The 19,180-nt window shown below is 35.5% G+C and overlaps 1 protein-coding gene and 1 long non-coding RNA gene across 10 annotated transcripts in view; one reads left to right on the forward strand and one right to left on the reverse strand.

Moving 5' to 3' along the window:
* LOC118280604 (muscle calcium channel subunit alpha-1) overlaps nucleotides 1–19,180 on the reverse strand; it is a 60,490-nt gene that overhangs the window by 10,332 nt on the left and 30,978 nt on the right. For 5 of the 9 annotated variants that reach the window (XR_007706115.1, XR_007706116.1, XR_007706117.1 and 2 more), the window contains exons 4-30: nucleotides 18,884–19,023; nucleotides 18,343–18,449; nucleotides 17,711–17,866; nucleotides 16,998–17,194; nucleotides 15,296–15,399; nucleotides 14,420–14,592; nucleotides 14,076–14,182; nucleotides 12,285–12,400; nucleotides 11,629–11,731; nucleotides 11,062–11,213; nucleotides 10,420–10,630; nucleotides 9,852–9,972; nucleotides 9,464–9,549; nucleotides 8,982–9,082; nucleotides 8,324–8,356; nucleotides 8,097–8,203; nucleotides 7,549–7,693; nucleotides 6,961–7,096; nucleotides 6,265–6,428; nucleotides 5,841–5,931; nucleotides 5,616–5,723; nucleotides 3,754–3,806; nucleotides 3,049–3,186; nucleotides 2,438–2,552; nucleotides 1,678–1,808; nucleotides 738–882; nucleotides 230–310 (exon numbers count right to left, since the gene is read on the reverse strand). Coding sequence is in view for 6 of the 9 variants with exons in the window: in XM_050699425.1 (XP_050555382.1) it covers nucleotides 230–310; nucleotides 738–882; nucleotides 1,678–1,808; nucleotides 2,438–2,552; nucleotides 3,049–3,186; nucleotides 3,754–3,806; nucleotides 5,616–5,723; nucleotides 5,841–5,931; nucleotides 6,265–6,428; nucleotides 6,961–7,096; nucleotides 7,549–7,693; nucleotides 8,097–8,203; nucleotides 8,324–8,356; nucleotides 8,982–9,082; nucleotides 9,464–9,549; nucleotides 9,852–9,972; nucleotides 10,420–10,630; nucleotides 11,062–11,213; nucleotides 11,629–11,731; nucleotides 12,285–12,400; nucleotides 14,076–14,182; nucleotides 14,420–14,592; nucleotides 15,296–15,399; nucleotides 16,998–17,194; nucleotides 17,711–17,866; nucleotides 18,343–18,449; nucleotides 18,884–19,023 (3,321 nt within the window). In the remaining 3 variants the exon portion in view is untranslated. Of the gene's footprint in view, nucleotides 1–229; nucleotides 311–737; nucleotides 883–1,677; nucleotides 1,809–2,437; nucleotides 2,553–3,048; nucleotides 3,187–3,753; nucleotides 3,807–4,602; nucleotides 4,711–5,615; nucleotides 5,724–5,840; nucleotides 5,932–6,264; nucleotides 6,429–6,960; nucleotides 7,097–7,548; nucleotides 7,694–8,096; nucleotides 8,204–8,323; nucleotides 8,357–8,981; nucleotides 9,083–9,463; nucleotides 9,550–9,851; nucleotides 9,973–10,419; nucleotides 10,631–11,061; nucleotides 11,214–11,628; nucleotides 11,732–12,284; nucleotides 12,401–14,075; nucleotides 14,183–14,419; nucleotides 14,593–15,295; nucleotides 15,400–16,997; nucleotides 17,195–17,710; nucleotides 17,867–18,342; nucleotides 18,450–18,883; nucleotides 19,024–19,180 lie in introns of all 9 variants that reach the window. The other 4 variants (XM_050699427.1, XM_050699426.1, XM_050699424.1 and 1 more) reach the window with 3 other exon arrangements.
* The window catches only part of LOC126911585 (uncharacterized), a 297,716-nt gene continuing 291,773 nt past the window's right edge, over nucleotides 13,238–19,180 (forward strand). Inside the window, exon 1 of the long non-coding RNA XR_007706119.1 lies at nucleotides 13,238–13,618. This is a non-coding gene — a long non-coding RNA (uncharacterized LOC126911585). The remainder of the gene's footprint in view (nucleotides 13,619–19,180) is intronic.

Raw genomic sequence — 19,180 nt, forward strand, 5'->3', positions numbered from 1 at the left:
CCATTAATGTTGTCTGCAGATGGTTATATATGACGTTTTATTGGAGGAGGAGAAATAAATAGGTCTTTGTTCAGTGGTGGATGTCTTCTGGCTGATGATGATGAATAATTTCTTTAATTAAGAAGAAGATCTTTGCAGAAAGTTATTGAAGACTAATTCTCCACAAATGTTAACATTGAGCGTGTGGGCAATGAAGTGCTAAAATCGCCTGATATCAGTATTTTCTTACCTTAAATCTAAACGCAGCGAGCTTGAACACAAACTCCAACATGAAGACAGTAGTCAACAGCATGTTTATATAATCCAGCACCTAGAAGAAAAATAATTATCTTAAAAGTAAAGTAGTGACAGAGAAGAATATGATACATTCTGTCATCCCTACCCTTTGCTACTACAAGGGGCTACACATTCGACAGATTCAACACAAACCTGTGAGGACCGTGTGAGGACGGCCCATATTCCAGCAGTACGGACTGTTGATGATATTGCTTATTATCATGATGACAAAAAACTAATAGTCACATTAAACTATACCTACTCACTATGTACCCTTAGTATGAGTTTGCGTGACGTGGCGTTCTGATTGGTTGGTTTATTCGAGCCGGCCAGTCAGAGCGCCGAACACTCTCGCTGTCGTTTCGGTTACTTTAAACATAAAGCAAACTCATACTAAGTATCCTCTATGTAATAGTGAAAGCTAAATAAACACTTTGACTTTCAATATAATAAAAACGAACCCTCTTATACTCCGGCGAGGCTCCATGGAACTTCATCATCAGCGCCACGGTGTTCAGCACAATGAAGAAGAAGATGAAGTACTCGAACCGCTGTGACGTCACAAACCACCACGTCTTGTACTGGATCCTATGCTTGGGGATGTATCTGGAAAAATGGGCCATTACTCATTACTCTCTCTCTATCACAATAATTATAACTGTTATAGATGCTTTTCCACCAGAGATGTGCTATGTAGCTTTACTACGAAAATGTAATAGCTAAGCTGTGAAACTATGTGATTGCTTCGACTGTTATTAAGTTATGTAGCCGTGCGTGGGAGATGCGCAGCTCGAGTATCGGTAGTAAGAAGCTATACATAGCACGCGTCTTTCCATAAAAAACAGCTTAGCTGAATTCGTTTCCCCTAGCACTAAGCTGATTGTGTACCAATAAATACGTTTGTTGGAAGACAAATGCATCCACTGCAACTTAGCACATAATACATTTCTGGTGGAAAAGCGTCCTAAAGGTCAAGTTTATCAAAGACTTCTTGGTTCTGGAGTGGTTGTACCAGCAGTGAAACAGTTACAAGCTGATATTTAACTGCACACATCTAAGACTTAAGACGGAATATTTACCATGTTTATTTATGTCTATGAGTTTCCGATATTTCCACACTGTTCCAATGATCACGGATGAACTGGTATGATGAATATCCCGTCTTAAGATTTTTTTTAAATTTAATGAATTGTCGTTTCTCTGTGTCTTCAAAGCTCGAGTGAATAGGTTGCTTATGGGCAGGTGTACTCTATCGTAGGGCACATCATCACTTACCAACAGGCAAGATAGCGGCTAAACGTCGACCCATTAAATGTAATGTCTTAAGTTCTCATGATAGTGTTAGCGACCATGTCAGTTTAAAAACTTACATCTAAAATTGTTCAAATATCACCCTCTTACCTCCTAACAGGTTTGGCTTTCAAAGCAAACTCAATGCAGTTCCTCTGGTTCTTGTCTAGCTCGCAGTCCTTGAACTCTTGCTCTCCCTCCTTCTGGAATGTTACTATGACGAAACCTACGAAGATGTTCACCTGCGGAAGATATTAGAGTATTAGATCATGTTGTTGGCTAAGAGTCAAGAAGAATAAAAATACTGTCTTCTCCAGTAACCCTTAGTACTGCGCCAGCCATTCTGTTTGGCCGTCTCGAATAAACCAACCCATCTTAGCGCCGAAAACGCTCTCGTTTCGATTATTTTAAACGTAAAACAAACTCGTACTAAGGTGTGCAGAAGGAAAAAAATAAAAGAACTTCAGTATAATATAGGACTGCTTTGTTGTTCGAGTGATCATAACTATGAAAAACATAATCAATACGTAGGTATAGGTATGGAACTGGAGCTCAGCAGACGCACGTACGACCATTTAACCGTTAATCAGTCTCTCACTGATAGATTTTGTAACGACTTTAGGGTCGGTTCATATCTGATGTAATATATATACGTCGAGCGTAGATATCATTGGTCGTACTGACGTGTCATCGGTTCAGTGTGAACGGTCAATAGCTTTTCTATACATTTGTCTGTTTTAGCGTTACGCGACCGATGATACGCGACGCATATTCCGTCAGATATGAACCGACCTTTAACCCTCGGAGCATTTTAAAAGATTCTATTCTAAGCCAGAGTAGGCTATTCAGCAATGAGCTAATGATGACTTACCATGAAGAACGCAATAACAATGATGTAGCTGATGTAGAAGAATGCGACCAAAGGCCTGGAGTTCTCGATAGGTCCATGTCGCTCCTCGTTCGAATCCATTGACGTTGATAGAAGTCTGAAAGTAAAGAAGATACGTGCAATAATCTACAAACACCTTATTTATTTTTCGAAGACGTTCATGTTATGTGAGTGAATTTACCGGAGGCCCAATTACCCCCTCCCCACTCTTCATCCATGGAAGGCAGCGATTGTTTACCATCAGGTGATCCATCTGCTTGGTTCCGGCTTATTTAAAAAAAGACATTAGTAATTTCTCCTAATCTTCCCGTAGGTGACATATGAGGACACTAATCGAGACTGGTAACCGAACATTTTCGGACATATACTTACCTAATAATTATGGAACCCTTAATTTTTTTGTACTTCTTTTTGCAAAACTTTTCTTTCAGAGAGTAGGAAAGGCTTTTTAAGTCATTATTTTACATAATAAGGACAAACTGAAGAAAAGTTTTCTTTTTTTTATGGCATAAGTCATCTGATGGTAAACTGGTGACTGGTGATGCTGGTAGCAAACTGATTAATAGTGGAAGGACTTTAATAGCACTACTTACCCTGGCCACCCTTCGAAGGTAGATACAGTGAAGAGAGTCAGCATTCCGTTGAGCACGTCATCGAAATTGAACTTGTTTCGAATCCAGAACCTCTCCTCAATGGCCAGCTTGCCATTTTTGTAAATCAAGTATGTACCCCTGAAATAACCATGAAAATTGATTAGGATATCTTTTCTTACTCTTCCTTAACTGAAACCGAGTCGATTTTATGTTTTTTTAAGAAAAGTTGAAGTACACTTAATGTGTATTCATTTTTTGTCATTTAGAATGTTTTTAACCAACTGGATGCATTCAGCGCTTTCATTTGTCGGCCTGAATGAATCAATCAATCAATCAGAGGACTTAGCTCGAGTTTGCTTTACGTTTAATGAAATCAATATATGAGAATGCGTTCGTAGCCGTAATGGCGCATTTACATTAGTCGATTAGACCGTATTCGGCTGCAGGCCGTATTCGGTCACCAACTAATATAAACAGGTATTCGTTTGGCCGTATTCGGTTTGGCCGTATTAATTCGGTTTCTACTGAAACCGAATGCGGCCGCCGCCTTCGGTGACCAACCTACGACCGATCTAATGTAAACGCGCCATAATTGGTTTTTTCATTCGCGCAAACCAATCAGAGCGCCGAACACACCATCGTTTTGTTTTTATTCAACGTAAAGCAAACTCGTACTAAGTCCTCTGCTTAACGTAGAATACTTACTTGCACTGTTCTTCAGTCACCTTGGTGATATCTGTACATCTATAGAATTTACCCTGAAACCGTAATAATGTTATAGATATTTCATATATAAAAATAATATTAAGTTTTGTTGATTTTATAACTACATCTAAAAGAATTCATAAGTTTTAAAAAAACTTTGTTTTATATAAAAAATGCAGATCAAAAATTTACAAGTAAGATAAAAAAACACTATAATAAAATATTTGAAAAATATTTCAGTTTCAAAAGTAATAGTAGTCATACCTACCTATATCCTATACGTATGAAAACACCAGTATGTATTCAGAACTTACATAAATCATTTATATGGTATAAACTATACTATTGGAATCACCTGACCTCGCTTGCTACACAACGCTGAAGCTAAGCACATAAAACAAATACCATTAGTTACAACGTTTTATATTATTACATAGCTCTCTATGTTATTTTAGCAAAACTACAGATTTATCTCTGATAACCCTAAATTTAAAAAATCTAAATAAAAAAATAAACTAGGTATACTCACAATAATAATACTCACAATTTACGACAAATAACTACAGAAGGAGAAAGGAAAAGAAATATAGAAAGAAATATTATAATTTCCTTGCTGCTTATAAATAAATTATTACATGATATTATTAAATTTGGAAAGTAGAGAAAATGTGAAATCTAGAAGTAAAATAATCTAAGTATAAAGTTTCTAATAGTGAAAGGTTTCTAAACTAAGTACTACATAGAACTATAAAGCAAGAGAAGTGCATAAGTGGAAAGGAAAGGAAATTTAAGTGGATAATTTCGATATTAAAAAGTTTTGACTAAAGTAACGAAGGTACTGAGAATTACCTTGAACAACTGTATACCGACAACAGCGAACATAAATTGCAACATATGATTTATAATAAATATATTTCCAATTGACTTAATTGAAGCAAATACACACTTGACAACATACTAAAGCACAAATATGCAAAAACGTGTTAAAGCGGGCAAAACAAAAACGTTACCCAGTTGCAGTGTATTTTTTTATATATTTTTTTTTTTGTATTTTTTTTTTAGTTTGTCGCCCATTTTGTCCCAATGTGCGTGTTGGTGTAGGTATGCAAACCACGTTGTAGGTACAATTGTGAAAAAAAAACAAAGAATGCAAAAATAAATAAAATTGTTAGGAAAAAATCGCATAACCCAAAAAACATAACTCTGAAACCTTGCGCCTACTTACATCGCGTTAGTCCTTGGTTTTTATAGAAAAAGAAAAAAACTTTATTCGTTTTTTTGTACAGACACGTCAGTGTCCTGGTCTGACAGTGATATTTTGAAAAAAAAAACGGAACACAGGTTATAAACCAAGTACCTCACTCCTAGTTTTCGAGTGAAATGTCAAGGTAGGGCCTTGTGCAACAGAAACACACCGAAGCACATAATTTTGAGTCCAAAAAATCACAAATTTCGAAAAAAATAAATAAAACTTGACAAAAAACATCACACAACACCTTTGGGCTAATTTGAAAACAGAAAAAAATCAAAAAGAAGCATGCAAGCTCCTAGAGTGAAAAAAAAAAGAATTTTTTGGACCCACGGCAAAGCGAAAAAAAAAAATTGTTAGTAGTAAACTAATTTTTTGTATCGCAGGTAAACAAGCCTCACACAGATTAAAGAAACGAAATCAGATGATTGTTTTTTTTATTTATTTATTTTATCAAAAAATAAATAGTGCAAGAATATTTTTCCGAGTGCATAAAAATACTTACTTCCATACAAACTTATGTGAATTGTAAATAAATTGACCCAAAGGTGTCGCTCAGTAAGTAAAAAAATATTTTATTAATTTTTTTGTTTTTTTTTTTGCTCCTCCCTACCTTGAACATTTGCACTCCCATAACGGCAAACATGAATTGTAGTAGATTGGTCACCAACAAAATGTTGCCAATCGTCTTAATGGCGACGATCACGCACTGTACTACGTGCTAAAAATTGATAAAAATATCTCTTTAAAGAACAATTTTGCAAAAAAATCCAATAAGGTATAATTTTTTAGGTAAATTTTCTATTTGTTTGTATAAAATAAAGCAAATGGAACTAACCTTCAATCCTTTGGCTCTGTTGATTGCTCTTAAAGGTCTCAACACACGGAAAACTCTCAAAATCTTAATGAATGACACTGTGTTTTTGGACCTAGGCAGAAAAGAAATCATTAATATTTGAAGAACACATTTTTGCAACAAGATTTCTTACAATCTAGTCAAAATCTCTTAAATAGATTAACATCCAGATCAGATGAGATCACAAAAACGAAACTAGCATTATTGAATCTATTTATACAAACTGGAGACTCTAAAAATAATCCATAAATTATATCACCTACATAATCTTTTAATCCAAACTCTGTCACTCTCAAAATAATTTTATTTATTTATGTAATTCAAAAGTCTAACGGTAGAGAACCAATTAAAATAACTGACATTCTGACAAAAATCAGAATAAATTAAAAACTTTGACCCAACTCACCCATCCAAGGAAATCAAAGACACAATAACGACAAGTAAGTCAAGCAGATTGAATGCAGATCTGCAGAAAGCATCCTTGTGTAGGATGAAGCCGTATGTGATGACCTTCAGGAGCAGTTCCACTGTGAACACTGTGGTGAAGAAGTAATCTATTTTACGGAGGATCTGAAATATACAATAAAAACGTTTAAAATAATGAAAGAAAATATTGACAATTTAATAATTTCAAACAAGTCATTTCATCATGGAACACTTTGGAAAAAGCACATAGTTTGTAGTATGTGCTTGTTCTGATGGACAATTCAATTTGACGTTTCAAAAGTGCCTAATTTAGGATTAATTGAAATATTTGCTTTGACTTTGACATGGTACATTTGATAAAATGACCAGACTGCAGTGTTCTCTAATAAACCCTATTAGAACTGCTATCTCCAATTCTTCTGCCAAGCTTGGAGGTAAATGTCCATGGTCAAAAAATAGACTAATAAGTACTAACTGCTGATGATATGGATCATATAATAGTTTTAGTAAACCATATCACCTTTAGCTCAACACAGAAGGTAATAGTCACATAAGCAATGCAAAAATTGTTTCAACCCTGTTGACTATCCAACAGACATACAAAAGGCCTGTCTTCGTTTAAAGTCTTATTACTAACGCAGTAGAATTCAAAATCAGTTAGTACGAGATATCTTACCTCAGTCTGCAGTTCACTGCTCTTACTACCGACAGGGTCTTCCATGGCCAACATAAGAGAAGACGCTAGAATGCAGAGCAGAATCAAATTCTTGAACCATGAATTCTTCTGGATTTTGTAACATGTCACTCTGAACCTGAAAAGAAGATGGTTGAAGAAGTTAGCCCAATTGTTATTGGTTTTCAAAAATTGTATGTGGAAGTTAGAAGTCCGATTCGTAGTCTGATTCAAACCAACTTAAATTGATGGAAGTTTGACTTTTACTACGGGTTTAATTTACGCACAAAACTTTATTTTCTGGGATACACAAAATATGACGCAAGGAAAAGCTCTAGTATGATGAAGTTTGAAGATTAGCCGTTAACTTAAAGGTAAGCGTACACAGGCACGCATCGTACGCATTCCGTATGACGTGATCAGTACGCATCGCATGTACGATGTCGATGTCGGTACGATGCAGATCAGTGGACGCAATTGTATGAGTTTCTAAACAAGACAAACTAAAATCCATTGCGTGGAATGCGTACGAAGCGGGCCGTTTATAGAAAGTTTACTTACAATCCACAATACAAAAATTAAAACACTTACCAATTAGTATTAGAGAAGATGAAGAAGCTACTGCCTTCAGGGATGGGCTTGTCTTCATTTTTCATTTCCACTTCAGATAACCGTCGAGGTCGAGCCGACATGGCCGCCGTCGTGCGTTTCGGGGATTCTTCTTTCTTTATATCTCCTATAGAAAAAAATAATTAAGAATAGGTGAATAATAATATAATCAACATCGTCGCATGTTCCCTTAATCTAACTATATGTTGCTCAAAGATGACTAACTGACTGAGAGAGTGACAAGTTCAATCCAAACCACTGCACGGATCGTGCTGAAATTTGGTATACAGGTAGATGTTATGACATAGGCATCCACCAATTAAGGATTTTGATCAATTCTACTTACAAGGGCATAAAATAGGAAATCAAAGTTGGTATGATCGGGCTGAGACTTTGCATTCATAAAGCTACTATAGCGTAGACATCCCTTAAGAAAGGATTTTGATAAATTCTATTAATTACTTCTTAACGCTAGGCACAAAAAGTTGTGGTTTCACTATGGTTTAATAGGTAATTTAACTAACACTCACCATTTTGTTTCTTCTCATTTTGAACAAGAGTATTGTTGGCTTCATCTCTTACTTCTTGCTCCTGTTCTTCTACTTCTTCTTCTGAACCAGTCACTTCGCTTTCTGACCTAAATTCATCAACATCATCATTAAGATCAACTATTATTCCATGATGAACATTTTTCAACTATGAAACTATGATGCAAGCTGAATATTAATAATATATTAGTAAATAATTTCCTTCTTACCTGGGAACCCTTTTATATTTCTTGTATGGCCGGCTGTTAGTAAATTAACAATTGTTAAAGTTTATTCGAAAAAATATTTTCAAGAAACATGTAATCTATGAGAGGCTAAGCGTCATCCTATTAAGTATAAAAAAAACAAGATATTATGAAAACAGTGAGTTTATGATTCTTATTTTCATAATATAATTATCTCCAGAACATTTAAAACCAACGTCACAATATAATAGTAAGAGTGTTTTTTCATCAGAAATGGTTTAGCATGCATCTGTAACACGCATATTTACAAATAAAAATATAACTTAGAGCTTAGTTGAGTCCGTTTCTACCAGTGCATAGCTATCTGTACCAATTAGTATGATAGGTGGAAGCGAAACACATCCACAGAAAGGTCACATCTCTTTTGGAATAGCACCCTTGTGTTAATGAGGTAAAAATATGGAATGATGTTAATTTGCTTTATAGCTTTATATCTTTCCAGAGCCTACCTGTGGACTACCTAGCGGGTTTATCGGGGCTCCGGCTCGAAAAGCAGCAGTAGGAACGGGGTGGTATTTAGTCAGTAAGAGTCTGACACTCCCTCTCGACTCGCCCCAGGCGGAAAAGTCATTAGATGATTAACTCCCCTCAAAAAAAAAGGTTTATATCTTCAGTAACTTACTCTTCACCAGAATAAGCCTCCTCTTCGTTCACATATTCGTCATCAGTCTCGCCTCTCTCCTCATCCAGTTGAGGGTTACCTGCCTCTGGATTCTCTGCTTCCTAATAAATAGATGTAGTTTTATATATCTTTGTTACAAACATGAGTCTAAAAACTAATAAATATAAAGATTTAGATCTATTAAGTCTAAGACTGCATCTTTGGTCGAGTGGTCACAAGTGCGACTGCCGGACAAGAGGTCTCGGATTCTAATTCCGGCTCGGGCAAGGTATTTTTGAGCTTATTTCGGATTTTCGAAAATTTCTCATTAGTTGCACGGAGTTTGGAATTGTGCCCAGTGTATGACAACCCCCTATTACATGGGACTTAACTATTACATGGGTGTACATTGTATAGTGGCATTTCGTACGGTAATAGCTCAGCCTACCCCTTCGGGGATAAAAAGGCGTGACATTATGTGTGTGTGATTTAAGTCTACTTACATCTTTTTCTTTTTGAATTTCGTCCATCTCTTCAGCATCTCCCAAATTGTCGACAGCGATAGCCAAGAACACGTTTAGTAAGATGTCTGTTATTATAATGCTAAGGAAATCATTAGTTAATATGCAATCTGAGGTTATTTTCTTTTCAGGGAATGTTTAATTAATTTTGTTGTAAAACAATAATACCAATATTTACCTTATTGCAGATCCCAAACTTCTACTATTCTGCTTTGTAAAAATGTATGCTTGTTTTCTACTAAAAGAGTCATTTGATGCAAATTAATCACACTAGTCGTGTTTCATTACTTTTTCAAGACTGATGAAAATATTTAAAATCTTTATAACACTGTTTAATTACTATAAGTGAAAATACTCTTGAAAAGGATACAGTTACCACAAATGAAGATAACAATAAAATAGATAGATGCCAACATGCCGGGCGTGCCGACTCCACCGTACGCATTGATACCGTGGTACATCACAGCATTCCAATCTTCACCAGTCAATATCTAGAATAAAAGTACAAAAATATGAGTATATTGAAATGCAATAGTAGGATTTTAGTATACTAATGATATACCGTATCGAATTCAAAGTCAAATTATTAATTCCAATAAAATTAAACCACATAATAAGACACTTTTAAAACGTCAACAAAGAAATAAATAAACAATAGTCTCTCAGTCTATCCGTCAGTGAAGCTAGGTTTTCGTTTCAAAGTGTAGCTGCGAATGGAGAAGTACGAGACAGAAACTCCATTGGTTAATCTTTAAAAAAAATGTGTATCTATAAATATTTACAAAAGTACTCATAATAAAACAGATTCAATAAATCATATAAAAAGGTAAGTGGATTTTAAGCCTCTAACAACGCTGACGTTTACAGATACCATTAACTAAGTAACCAATATCTTAATCTACGTTTGTAAAACAAATGGAATCAAAATTCTCAGTTACCTGAAACATTGTCAGCACAGCTTGCCAGAAAGAGTCAAAGTTATGCCTCTCTTTCTCCTCCTCCGGTTCGTAGTCAAATCTTCCTCCAAACACTTGCATGCCCAGCAGAGCAAATATCATGATGAACAAGAAAAGCAGCAGAAGAAGGGAGAAGATAGACTGGATGGAGTTAAGAAGAGATGCGACTAAGTTGGAGAGAGAACGCCAGTATCTGGAAAGGAAAAGTAAATTATGAGTTTTTTTCTGTAAATATTGATCAGATCACAAAATTAAAAAAGTTGTATTGTGTATGTACACACTACTCCTACACACAGTACACAGAAAAACGTAGGTACTTTAAAAACTAAAGTGTCAACCAAAGAAGGTCGAACCTAGGTCCTCTAAGGTACTTTTACAAAGTTGAACCGTTAGATAGTTTAGATTACACTCTTATAAAATGACTGCAAAATATAAAATGACTGAAAACGTCTGCTCGGTGGTAGCAATTAGCAATTTGTATCAGTTCCGATTCCCGCACAACTTGTAGCAGGTTCGATTCCCACACGGAACAACTCTTTATACGATACACAATAGTATACGTACCTAAGACACAGGAGCAAAATCCTAGTATGGAGAAACACTTTATTAAAAAAAAATACTTACTTAGTAACTTTGAAGACTCGGAGTAGACGGACACAACGCAACACGGAGATACCCAGCTGCGGGATGGTGTTGGTGATGGTCAGAGCCAACTCCACGATGGAGCAGAACATGACGAAACAGTCGAACCGATTGAACAAGGAGACGAAGTAACCCTGGAAGAGAAGATGGTAAAAGAATGAGGATGTGATGAAGATGGTGGTGATGATGATGGGGAAACAACAAAATATATATTATTTGGAAGTTACATTATTTACAAGCTATAAATGTAAACTAATTTTAACTCTGAATTAAAATTTGACACGGTGTGTTTTTTTTAATGGGACAAGCCCGCCACAGCCTCCCATACCGCTGCAACTCCTGTAAGCCAGGATCTACAGTAGATACAACTATGAAAACACCGAAACATTGAAGTCCGGCGCGCCAGGGACATTATTGACTGTCTTGGATCAGATTAGAAGATATTAATAGAAGAGAAGAAAAAGTTTGTAACCAAACCGCACAATATTATATGGTGTGTAGCATTGGGTAATATTTTTAAATTAAAACAAATAAAAATAGACAACTTACTTGCAATCCCAGTGCATACATCTTCACCAACATTTCCATTGTAAATAGTACGACGAACAAATAGTTCGCGTATTCTTGGAAGTAGTCTAAATAGTAGGGTTGGCTGAAAACATAATAAAGGAAAATCGTTATTATAATTCCAAACATATTACACTTAAATCTCAACCACTTTGATTAATATTTAAATAATTGATGAAATCAAAAAATGTTAAACAGCCTTTATTTTATCCAAGTAATTGAACCAAGAACATTGTGATCAGTATTCATATTATGACCACTAGACTAAGGGTACTTTTCCAATAGAAATGTACTATGCTATGTTGCTGTGGATGCGTTTGGCTTCCACCAATCATATTCATTGGTACACATAGCTTAGCAATGGTGGAAAGATGCGTGCTATGGATGTGTGCTATGGATGACTTCCCTATTATTGATACATCGCATTTTCGAGCTGCGCGTCTTCCTCGCACAGCTACATAGTTTAGTATCAGTAGAAACGGTCACATAGTTTCACAGCTTACCTATTACATCTTCGTAGCATAGCTACATAGCACATCTCTGCTGGAAAACCACTCTCAAAGGCCAGTTGACAAAAATATAACAATAGAAAAAGAATTCAACACTTTGAACAGCAATCAAACTATAGATTTACTTACTCATGATGTTCAGTGGCCAGTACTAAAGTATTTAGAAATACAAGTACAATGATGGCCCAGTAGAAAGTTTGTGATTTCACAGCTTTCCTACACGTCCTTCGTAATCGCCGATTGACCTGTAATCACAATTAAAAGTTTAAACAATCTTTTAAACTAAAGTAAATGTTAACTGTCGCGCTGCTACGGCGATTTTCAGTAGCAGCACGACAATCGCCGCGTCGTGTGTCGCAGAATGTTGTACATGAATATGAGCCTCTAGCATGGCTTTAAACTGGTCGAGTCCATCGTCAAACAGTTAGTATGTCTCAGAAAATCTACATCTACACTAATATTATAAAGAGGAAAACTTTGTTTGTTTGTTTGTTTGGTTGTAACGAATAGGCTCAAAAACTACTGGACTGATTTTAAAAATTCCTTCACCATTCGAAAGCTACATTATCCACGAGTAACATAGGCTATATTTTATTTTGGAAAAAATAGGGTTCCGTAAGATATTTGGATTTTTCGGACACAAACTGAAAAAAATCAACCAAAGAAGTTACTTATTTTGCGTACGCTGCCTAAACTACAAAAGATAGAACCATAAAATGTTATAATTAATTGTAGATCTTATAAATATCTACAAAAAAGTCCGCGACACACTATACCTATCTATGTCGAGTGAGGCACAACAACCACATTTTTATTTAAAAATCTTGAATTTTTTTTGGACTACATTTAAACGCGTTTATTTTACTCATGCTATTAATCCTTATCAAGATAAATTATTTCATCAATAAGTACAGTTTATGTTGATAATATTTGGTCTTTGAATGATTAAAATTGGACGTTTGGTTTTGAAGTTGTGGTGAAATTAAAATATTACGATATCTGCTGCACGGCCCGTTGCGAAGTGGACGTCACCAAAGCCAGGGGTGCGCGTTCGGGAGAGGGGTGTTTAGATCTACTAGTGGTCGCCTAGCGGTTGAAATTCAACCATATACGATTTAATTTACAATACCACTTAGAATACGTTCAAGAATAATTTTTATTTAACTCAAACTCAAACAAACTCTTTTATAAAACTCTATTCATATGAGACGTCAATATCATCGCAATGTCTATCGATTTTGACGTTTTGTCAAATACGATCAGATACTATGCATGTGTGTGTAATGTTTTATTTATTGATTTAATGTACTTTATAAGCATTATTTTTGAAAAATATTAGCGTTCTTCACTTCTCCTACACATAAACTATAAGTGTACCAAATTTTATGCTCCTACGTCCGCGCAATTTTCGTAAATAACGGTCCAAAGTTTTTGCATCACGTATTAATATATAGATGAGTAAGGTGAAACTTTGTATTTAGACACTTAATGGGAAACGAAAGAATATAGGCTAAAATATAGGGGAGAGTGGGTAAAAATAGGGGATGAAAGGTCATATGGAAATTCGTCATTTTTAAAGCTGTAACAGTAAACTTTGTATTTAGATACTTAATGGGGAACAAAAGAACAGGCTACTTTTTATAGCGAATAAAAAGGGTAGAAGGCGTTTTGATTTTGACCACCAACCACGCGGACGAAGTCGCGGGCAAAAGCTAGTGTATAATAAAATTATAAAGTAAATGTTATTATAATTTTCATAATACTATAATAACAATAGGTGCAATATGAATTTTCTTTACACTGTTTGGGATTTATTTTAGATCAAAACATAGTTCCAGCTCTTTACGATTATAGCGTAGCTAAAAATTTAATGAGACGCTAAAAATATTTTTGCTAAAAATATTGGTCCCAAAATAGTACCTTGTCGAATCTCCTGCAGTAAACTTTACAAGTCGATGCGTGTCCCTGTTCTGTACTCGTATTTATATTGCTTTGAGATCCTTCGTTACTTTTTCTGTCTTTTTTATCTGCAAAACAATAAACTTATTAATCAATATTATATCAAACTATACCTAACTGAATTCTAAAACTTTAGATAGAACTAAAAACTCGAATTTATTGGAAAGGTAATATGCATAAACTGAAGATTGCTTGCTTTGCAAAATCCTGACTTCTGTAAATGTGACTGTAATCACTGTGCATAATGTTATTTAATTTAAATAAATAAACAAATGTATTAAGGTCTATATTACAATATCACGTACCTTGAGAATCTTGATCATCATCCTTCTGGCCCTGATCATTTTCAAGGTCCAATTCTTCGGCTACAGTTATCCAATTTAAGTAACCTTTTAAGTCTTCTTCAAACTGCTGTCTCTCACGAGATTTTTGGAAGTCACCACGATTCTTCGCCTTTTCTCTTTCTTTGGAGAACTCTCTGTGAACGTGACGATAGAAATAAACATAAATAACATACATAATAATAACACATTTATAACTTACTAGCAAACCTGGCGAACTCCGTTTCGCCACCAATGATTATTCCTGTTTTCCTATTTTTCTCTTGAATTTTTTCCTGTTTTTTTTTTTGCTATAAACCTCACGGAGCTTGAGACCTTTCCAACGAATGTAAAATCGTGCAAATCGGTTCGTGCGTTCTGGAGTTATAGCGTCAGGAAGGAAAACCCGACTTATTTTTATATAATAGATAAATGTGTTATTACAATAAGGTATAAAATATGTTCAGGCGAGAATAAACCGCAGCCCCGACGGCTGGCGAGGCTAGAGTGCGCCCTAGAAGGACATAATATAGAGACCAGATTGGCGATATATTATAGAAGGGCAAAATTAAAAGTACCTTTAACCGACGAGCATGCATGAAAAGACTGATGACTGTTAATAAAGCGAAAGAGGTATGTAAGATTCGTAGCAATTGGCAGTCCATTGTCTCTGCCTTGTGAGCCCTGTCAACCTCACTAGTACCACATGACTTTCCCAAGAGTAAATTATTTAATTCAAATGGACTAACATTAGTTACTTGCTTTTTGCCTTTAACCGCCCAGTCTATAAATTGAACCCTTATCCCTTAACTGTAGTTTAATTTTAACGCGTCGCGTTTGTGAGTAGTTAACTCAACTTACCCAGACAACACACCAAGAATAAGGTTCATCACGAAGAAGTTGCCGAAGATGACCAGCGTCACAAAGTAGATCCAAGGCCAGGTGTTGCCTTTGACGTTGGAGATCTGAAACAGATTAAAATTGCATTATATTTCAAAAAATATATCATTTGTCTCGCTCTCTTTACTTTTAGAACATCAAAGTCAAAATTATTTATTTCAAATAGACCAGGAAGGCACTTCAAAGACCAGGAACGCCATTACAAAGATAATAATATTAAAAATGTCTGTCTGTCGGTCAGTCCTCTAGTGATTTAGAGGCTATTTGCTCGTTCCAAAGTGTAGATTCATATAGAGAGGAACGAACAAGAAACTCCATAGGTTACTCTTTTATCTATCAGGTGCAATACACATACACTGTAAGGTTTGGCCTTAGGGTTTGTATCCTAGCTTTATGTCTTAGGGAAATAATTCTCATATAGTAGGTACTAGGTAGGTAGGTATATGACAAATTAGAACACAATGGCTTGATGATCAACTTAGAGATAAATTACACAAAAACAAAAACAATACAATTCAAATCTTACAAAACCCCTCCCCTTACAATAAACACTTCATTTAGAAATACAACACTGCAAAACGTAGCCACATTTAACCTACTCGGCATAAACATAGACACCCATATAAATTGGAAAACCCACATAGAACATATAAAATCAAAACTATCCAAATTTACATACGCTCTTTTCCAAATTAAATGCAGTACTAATGTTGAAACAGCACTATCAGCTTACTTCGCATATGCGTACTCCTGGTTGAGATATGGCATTATGTTATGGGGAGATAGTGTAAATATTCACGACCTATTTATATTACAAAAAAAATGCGTACGAATCATAGCCCATATAAATAACCAAGATAGCTGCAGGCCCTATTTCATCAAATACAATCTGCTAACACTTCCATCCATATATATCTATGACATATGTAAGTTTGTATTTAAAAACAAAAATAGTTTCACAAAAGTAGAAGACACCCACAATGTAAATACCCGACATAAAAACAGACTGTACCTACCACCATCCAGAATTAAAATGCTCAACCAAAGTCCCTACTACATGGCAGTCAAGATATTTAATAGATTACCGAAAGATCTACAAAATGAAACAAAAGAAACAATATTTACCAGAAAATAAAAAAAAATCCTGATACAAAAATGCTTCTACTCTATAAAAGAATTCTTCGAAGAAAAACAGAACAACTAAATTAAATGCCAAAATTAAATGCCAATATAATAATCTAATACACCCATACATAACCGCTTACACCTATAATTATAAATAAATACTACCTATTTTACACTAACCCACATAACATATTATAAGATTTACATACTACTATATATATATATATATATATATATACTCACTACATATCAGATATACCTACATACTACTATATATACATGCTCACTACATAATATACTACAATATATACACATAAGAAATTAACACTACTATTAAGTTTATATTAAGTCCTAGGTTAAGTAAATGCAATCTAGGATAAGTTAGCCCTCAAATTTGCAACGCCTGAAAAAGGCAGTTAAGATGTACTTAACATTTAAATTAAGACCTGTATGTAATACCTACCTTAACGTGCAAATAAATATTTTGAGTTTGAGTTTGAGTTTACTTTAAACGAAGACAAAAAGAGAAAGTACTTACAGCATACATAATATCAGTCCATCCCTCAAGAGTGATGCATTGGAAGACAGTGAGCATGGCGTAGCCAATGTTGTCGAAGTTGGTGATGCCATAGTTGATTCCCTCCCAATCTCCTCTGCACTCGTAGTTGGGAGGACATTTGTAGCCGAAATCTCCCGGTTCACTATTACAAGGACTTGGGTCGTCTATTATTTCATCTGGAAGAAGAAAAGTTTATGTAATTTGTTTTTTTTCTTTCTTTTCTGATAACGGCAAAATATTAGTTAAGGACACATTAAAATGATGGTCTTAGCTTTACAGAATATTAAGACAAGCCTGGTGAAGAAATTTCAATATTATGAAGGGCGTAAATGAGCAGACGTATCACCTGATGGTAAGCAATCGCCACCGCCCATGGACACTTAAAACACCAGGGGTGATGCCGGCCTTTTAGGGGTTAGGAATTTAAGGGTTGTTGGGGAATCGGGGATTGGGAAGGGGAGAATTGGGTCTCCGGTAACCTCACTCACACAACGAAACACAACGCAAGTTGTTTCACGTCGGTCTTCGGTGAGGCCGTGGTATCACTCCGGTCGAGCCGGCCCATTTGTGCCGAAGCATGGCTTTCCTACACTTGCTTATCTATCTAGTCCAGGTCTTATTGTAAGTCAAGAAAATGACGAAAAAGGATAAGCCAACTATCAAACTAATCAATTTATTGCCATAGGACTTGCCTTTCGTTCCGTTTAGGAAGCACGTCTCGTGCAGGATCCCAGAGAACAGCTCCAAGCCGATGATGGCGTAGATGATGATCACGAAGAGCACCAAGAAAGCTATGTGGAACAATGGCACCATAGCCTTCAAGATGGAGTTTAACACAATTTGTAAACCTGGAAAAGAAAATGAGCAAAATTAACACATTGAACGCCGTGGTGGTCACCGGTGACCGACGTTAGCGGAGGATTTGCCTTCAACAGATTTCTATTGGCAGTCAAAGACTTAACTTGTTTTTGGTTTGTTATTTAAGGGGGATTTACTTCCATTCCATACAATGAATCTGTTAAACAATCAAAGATTACTTTGAATGCCGGGCAAAGGGTCTTGGGTTCGATTAAACTGGGTTTTTTATCGAATTTCTCAGTAGTAGCACGGAGTCTGGAATTGCGCCCAGTATATGACAATAGCCTCACCCCTTATTACATGGGACTTATAACACAAATGGTGAAAAGTGGGTGTACATTGTATAGAGGCATTTCGTGTCATAATGTGCAGCTCTGTCTACCCTTTCAGGGATAAAAGGCGTGACGATACGACGATAAGATTACTTTATTCACAATTCTAGACTACTTGATCCATAGATACTTACTTGGCACTCCAGAAACCAATCGCAGAGGTCTCAACACTCTGAAGGCTCTCAAAGCCTTCACGTCGAAGGAGTCTCTCGAAATATATTGTAGAATCATACTCGCTATACTGAAAACATAGAAAAAAATATTAATCTTTTGGCAAACACTAAATTTAATCCACTATGGTAAACTATGAAAAGTGTTTTACGTCTGTTCAATATGTAGTTATAAATTGAGAATTTTGTAACTGGATTGTTGTTGACTAGATTTTAGTATTTTTAAAGGCTAAATTCTAACTAATATATACCATGCCAGATACTAAAGCCTTATAGAAAACCGGCCTGCGTCAAACAACGCAAGCTCCTTACTACCTTACCGAAGACCGGCAATGCACTTGTATTGCGGGTGTCTATGAGTGGCACCGATTGCTTAAGCATCAGATTAGCCATTTTCTGCCCTTTTTGGTATCACTCTGTGTCTTCTGCCTATCACTCTTTCTATATTTTTATTCAACATCAAATTTTCATTATTATAGCCAATAAATATAATTAGAATACTCACCCAATAGTAACTATAGTAAAATCCAAACTGTTCCACGTGTTCCGAAGATACGCTCCAGGGTGGAACAGGAAGCCGTACGCTATAATCTTCATTATACATTCTCCCGTAAATATTACCATAAATATCCATTCTACTTTTTCCTGAAAACCAACAAAATATATAATTAAAAAAAGAAGGCATAAATGCATATTCAGCTGCAGACAATGTAACGAGTTGCCGGAGCTCCAGCTTGTGACAGGAGTAGAAACGGGGTTCTTTTTAATCAGTAAAAGTCTGATATATTAATGGGTTGTTTTT

This window comes from Spodoptera frugiperda, chromosome 16 (genome assembly GCF_023101765.2).
Source record: "Spodoptera frugiperda isolate SF20-4 chromosome 16, AGI-APGP_CSIRO_Sfru_2.0, whole genome shotgun sequence".
Lineage (NCBI taxonomy): Eukaryota > Metazoa > Arthropoda > Insecta > Lepidoptera > Noctuidae > Spodoptera > Spodoptera frugiperda.